Source organism: Cryptomeria japonica, chromosome 8 (genome assembly GCF_030272615.1).
Source record: "Cryptomeria japonica chromosome 8, Sugi_1.0, whole genome shotgun sequence".
Taxonomy (NCBI): Eukaryota; Viridiplantae; Streptophyta; class Pinopsida; order Cupressales; family Cupressaceae; genus Cryptomeria; species Cryptomeria japonica.
The window spans coordinates 93,864,162-93,870,367 of record NC_081412.1 but is presented as its reverse complement, the minus strand read 5'-3'; the positions used below and the strand labels follow the sequence as shown (position 1 = coordinate 93,870,367).

At 38.9% G+C, this 6,206-nt stretch overlaps 1 protein-coding gene across 1 annotated transcript; it reads right to left on the bottom strand.

Annotated features, from left to right (window-relative positions):
• Positions 1–1,569: 1,569 nt before the first annotated feature.
• Positions 1,570–5,919, bottom strand: LOC131037029 (glutamate receptor 3.4). Its single transcript, XM_057969065.2, has 6 exons — positions 5,557–5,919; positions 4,165–5,417; positions 3,789–4,066; positions 3,642–3,673; positions 2,380–2,783; positions 1,570–2,235 (listed from the first exon to the last, which is right to left on the bottom strand). The coding sequence occupies exons 1-6, from the start codon at positions 5,804–5,806 to the stop codon at positions 1,867–1,869; spliced, it is 2,586 nt and encodes an 861-aa protein (XP_057825048.1). The 5' UTR covers positions 5,807–5,919; the 3' UTR covers positions 1,570–1,866.
• Between the last annotated feature and the right edge of the window lie 287 nt (positions 5,920–6,206).

The window sequence follows — 6,206 nt, the reverse complement described above, 5'->3', positions numbered from 1 at the left end:
CCGACTCTCTCTACAAACTCTCCCCCTCTCATTAAGAAACATCATTTTTTTAAATAAGACATAACGCTACTTTTTTTTTGTAATGCCTCCCCCTGTAACGTTTCTTGATGCCTATTCAAATTTCCACTTAGTCGCTCTTTTCCCTAATTTATTTCATTACCTCCCTGCTATGCGATTGTCCCATAGTTTACTGTTCAACTCTCTTTTCATATTCCCTTCTATTCATTTTGTTCCCTCTATGTTGTTAAGCGGTTTCCACCAATACACTTGGCATTTACATTAGTTTAAATTTCTAACGCCTTTTTACTAAATTGATTTTGTGCGTATTGCAGTCCACGAATTAGCGTTTCTTAGAGTCATTTTGTCAAACAATTAAGGTGTGCAACCCTTAATTCCATATTTTGTATACATAAATGTGCATATTTTGATTTATAATTACCAGTTGGTATAGGGATGCAGGATGCTGGCAATGGTTATGGAAACATGGATGCTCCTGAATCACGCTACCAAGAAGAAGCAGATTGTTGTAGCATTTTTGTGAGGGGTTAAATAGAAGATAAAGGAAGTGGGCACGATCTAAGCCAAGGAATTTAATTTTTGGTAGATTAAAGTTGCAATTGGAAGATCCTGCCATCAACTCATTAAATTCTTAGTCAACAAAGAAAAAAAGAAAAGAGAAGTGATTGTTAGGGCAAGAAGAGATCACCAAGGTATGAAATGATCATGTTGATGTCCAGAAGATTCAGTCAATGTAGTAAAGTTGGATGGCACCCCCAATTAAGATGAAGTTGATCTTCATAAGAAGAGATCAAAGTCAAAGATTTTTATAGTTTAGCAAGAGGAATAAGTTAGTTAGTTAGTTAGTTAGTTTGTTTGTTTGTTTGTTTTTTGTTTTTTTTTGTATAATCTCATGGTTAATGAAAAGAATTTTCCAGAGAATCACTGGCATAATATGTCAAGTTCAAAACCTTTTATAAAAATGGTGTAGCCTCTAATTTGCGAGGAAGACAAATCAAAGTCTTCGAAGAGGTCATAGTGTTTTTTGTCAAAAAAAAGTGAGAAACCTTCCATAGGAGTTGAGAAAGGCCCATTAAAATTGAAAGTTGTCATTGTTTTGTGTTGAATCCATTAGTAGTTGAAATTAAGAGGGAGATTGTTGCAATATTAATTTATCTAACATCGCATGGGAAGAACTACAATTGAAAATATGTTTTTCTTAAATATAATTTATATGAAGAAAACAATTAGAGTTATGCATGAATATGCATGAGATCCACTTCTATTTTTAATTGTTCTTTGAATGAATGAATCTAAGATTCATTTGTATGACGAGCTTTTATTTATCTGCACGATAATAATTAGATGAAATATAACTTTGACATTTATAATTCCTAACTCGAAGATTTTGTCTCTGCTCTATTTAATTAATGGGAGCTACCCCATGAGAACAACTAATGGCGGTAGTCTTCTTCAAGGTATCACATGTAAACGGCACATATAGGTAGTCGTGTAATCATTTTCGTTTTATATCAAGAGTTCAACGAATTCTGTGCAGAATCAAACGTGCAAAATAAACTTCTAGCAAGAAACATGTAAGACAAGCCAGTTTAAATATTTCAAATGACCTTAAATTCCTTTTGAGAGAAGGAATCAAAGTAAAGACAAGCTTCACAGTTGTCAGTGGGGGCGAGATTTCAATAATTGACTTTATCCTTTTACTCTGTATAACTCCATGACGCATTAAACGCGTCTTTAACCGGAGTGTATATTAATATAAACAATGGCTTTTGGAATGGGAGGATATACACAGATTGTACATGGCTTGAAATGGACTACAAAATTTAGAGTTTTCCACAACTTGCGGAATCAGAGTTCGTTTTCTATTGGTGGCGGGGCCCGCACAGTTTTTAAAGATCTGATCATAGTCATTATATGCGTAGAAAAATCTTGTGTGTGGGCTGCTGCCCTCAAATCTTGCTGACTTCGATGCAACTTGCGACCGATATGAATCAACGCTGTGAGAGCATAGATGGATGCTGTGAGAACGAAAAGAATCCACAGATTAGCCGGAGTAATGGGAGTATTATTTGATTGAAGCCCTGTTTCCATATCTGGACATGACGTTGCTTCCCCAAACCATTTGTTGCGGATGCTCTGAACCATGAAATGCTGCTCCGATACATGTAGCACCGCTTCAGTTATGTCTGATAAAAATGGTGACCCTTTCCGGAAAAACTGTCAGACATGTAAATTTCAAAACTGAGCATCTATTTCTAGATTTAGAAGTAAGAAATAGAATGAAGTAAGATATAGAAACTGGGCATCTGTCTATATGGAAGTAAAGTATAGCAGGAAGTGAGATATGGAAGAGTTTCTTACAAATCCAAAGCCTCCTGTGTCGAAGTATCCTCGATCTACAACTTCGAGTTTTGCACATGGGTAAAGAGATTTCACTATTTGAATGTAGAGGCTCTCATCCACTATGGCACCCACTTCACCACTCAATAGCTTGTCCACGTAATCATGTGGACTCATTACAGGAACCAGTCTATCTTCTGGTATGTTCAGATCTTCTAGGAGATAACTCTTGGCAAATGAAGTTCTCATGTAACCCACTTTAACATTGCTTGTGGTGAGGCTTTTCATGCTTGTAATGGTAGGGGCCAGTCTCTCCACCGTCAAAATAGAGGTCAAATGTGCAGTGTAGCTGTTATTCAATATTAGAGCAATGAAGAGCCACGTAGCTACGATTCCCTTGCCCAGAGAGCTCTTCACCTCTTCTCCTGTAAGTTATTACACATCCACAACATAATTGGCACTATTAGGTGAATTGAGAGACAGCCTGGAATCTTGATTCGTAAGAATACAAAATGATGAAAGAAGCAGCTGCAGCTTCCATCTAGAATATTGATTCATAAGAGTGGGCAGGGGATGCGAATTATCTGTGCAGGGATTAGTATGTAGCGTTAATCTTATTTATTTATTAATTTTAAAATCAGAATAAATCAAAATACAGTTTTTTTTTAATTTTCAATTAATTAAAAAATACAAGCAACGGAATATTCTGATCCCTACATGGATGTTAAGGAACCTGTGAAGCGACTTTTCTACAAATGGTTCGACAAGATGTAGAAGTAATTGGAATTTCCCGGCAAAGAGGAAAGGCAATTTTATTGGTGAAAAGCTTGCTTTTTTCAAAAGGTAGAATTTAGAATATAAAATATTAGTTCTTTTTAATCGTATGTGGAAGATAAAGGAAGGCTTTTAAGTACATCATCCATAGATAGTAGAAGGAATCTATAGCAACTTTTCTAATTGATTCTGTTTATAAATAAATTGTCTCTGCTTAATAGGTTTAGTAGATCTTCTATGGAAACAAAAAGTGGGTAGAGGAGGGCATAACGTCTATGTACTTAATTGAGGAGATCATTTAAAAAAGTAAGTAGATGAGGGTATAACCTCTATGTACCTAATTGAGGAGGGGATTCATGCTTTCCAACCCTCGTCCCCCTCCCCAGTTTCTTGTATTAACAGCTCTCCTCTATGAATTCAAAAGTTCAACTCGCATACGCAAAAGAATCAGTCAATACAACATCAATGTCCTAAAATGTGGTGAAGTCGTGAATTTGATAAATACTTACTTTGAGCAAATACGAAGGCAGAGAGGGACAATCTGCACATAATACAAAATAGTATAAGACCCTTGTCCTAAGAGCAAACTGGGAACCCAATTCACAAGCTAATAAAATTGCAATCAATTGAAGATTTCTAATAAGATGTATTCTTACGCTAATGATGTGACTATTTGTTCGTTAACTTTTCCTTGGAATTCATTGTTGTCCTCATGTTCCATGAGCCACACAAGGAACGCCGTGAAGACGAAGAAAGCCCCCGCTATAGCCCACAACCCTGCACTGAATGGATGGAGAAAAGACCACGTCCGCCCTCGCACTCTTTCTAATGGCACCATCATCACCAGACCCGTTTGGGTATATGGTTGGGTGAAATCAACATTCAACGAGCGGCTCCACAATATTGTCGCGTCCCCAACAACCCCATCGAATCTCTAAACAAGCAAACATTAGTTTGTATTGCCCAATATGCACACTGTAATGTAGAAAACCCTAAATTTTCAAGAGCTGGAGAGGGTTTATGGGGAATTACATTTCCATGGGATAACTCGTTCACCAGTGCATCATAGTTTGAAAGATTTGAGTTGCCTTTGTCGAACTCTTCGTACAGGAAAGGTAGATTGTACGGGAGTGAATCTACAGCGGCCTTAAATGTATCATCCGTGTAGCCTGATAGCCGGCCGATGAACTCACTGAAATTAGAAGCCCTCTTCCCAGCGATTTTAGCAATTTTAAGTTGTCTGTAGCCATTGGGATTTTTTGGGTTATCACCAGGCCAGATGATAGTCCCCACCTTATCTTCTTCTTTGCGTGCAGATTGAAGCCGCCCAGTGTCTTTTCTCCAATAACCAACTGTGTTGTAACTTTTTCCAACAACGTTAATGATCTCATACTCTAGAGTTTTGAGATCATCGGTAGCGGCGCCAGATTCTGAGAAGTCAATTATCTTCTGACGAAGCATCTCCCCTCCTGTCAAAACCATCATCGAAGCAGGGAAATCCGTGTCATTCATGGGAATTTGTCTATCATATCCAATCTTTACATCCTCTGAACGCAAGGCAGAAACTGCACTTGCAACTAGCTTAAGAGAAGTGTACGCTTGCACCCCAATTCGGCTGATGTCATCGTCTGCAAACATGAGCCCCAGCCTCTTCTGCAATTCTGTGAATTGAGATGTTGCAACGCTTCTAACTCCCACAATTCCTTGCAATGTTTGGATAGAAGAAGAAGACAGAGAATCGAAAGAGGAAGCAATGGAATCCGTGACAACCCAAGCATAAGTTTCAGACATCATTCCCAGCTCTTGTGCTATGGTGAACATTTTGAGAGCCACATCCACGCTAGTATGCACAATGAATGCCCTGACACAGCTTTTGTTCTTCAATTCCACCAAGGTTTCCCTAATTTGCTCTGCCCTCGAACCAGAAGAAAACGCTAGAGTCTGTGAAATTGTCGTCCTGCTGTTTCCCCAGTCCTGCTGAAACTCCTGCAGCGCCTCAGTCAATTGGTAAACACCATTTAACCAAAACTCATCGTCTTCGTACAGTACGACCACTGACTTCCACTGAAAGTGGCCTGCTATGGCTGCTATGGCGTTCATATCACCATAACGACTAGGAAATGTGGAAACTAAATATGTGGACTCAATTGCAGTGCCAAATCCACGCGAACCGCTGAATGACAGAATTGGAACATGAACTTCTTCCGCTACGGAGGACAAAAAATTTGCAAACTTAGGCTCCTGCACCAGGATTGCAGCAACCTCACTTCTGAACACCTCCAGAACTGTGTGAAAAAAATTCCAAAATAAATTTATTGTGAGAATTGAGCAACTAATTTGAGAAGCAAACACAAAATCATGTGAAAAACCAAAAAAAGAGAGAAGAAACAAAAACCATCGAAATGGTTTAGGTTAAGTTCTTACCGTTTCCAACAAATCCTCGAGATTCTTGAATTGTGAGGTTGAGACGGGTACCAGTAGCCGCCCCGTCATTAACATCTTGGAGAGCAAAATGTAAAGACTTGTTGGCCGCCTTTCCCGCAGGTGTAGTCACATCAAGAATGGCAGCAATGTTTACTGTGTCATCAGCACCGGTGGAGACAGCAACATGAAAGAGCAGTAAAATGAATAGAGTGTATGTTAGAACCAGAGAGGCGCAGTGAATCCTCCCCATTGTGGAAGTCGCAGCTTGAGAGGCTAACTATGATGAATTTGTAAATGCACTTGGCAATTCATATAGTAAAGAACAGTTTGAATTCGTCAAACGCCCCCTAAACCCAATTTTATTCAACGAATTGACTTTAGAAAATAAGAGTGCTTTTAATTGCCCGTGGGTCACGCTGGTGGGCGAATTGACCCGCAGTAGCAGCTTCGAGGTATGTTCTATGTTCAAACAATACGATAGAAAATAAGGAAGAGAGTTGCAAGGAAGCTTCCGGAGTATTCCACCTTGATCGCTGGAATTGTGGATGATAAGCTTTTCTTTTTCCTGACGGCAGTTACTCATCGTCGTTGTCATTGTGACGTCTCGAGCCAGATTGAAAGCGATTTGTTCATATCTTGCTATTGGATTT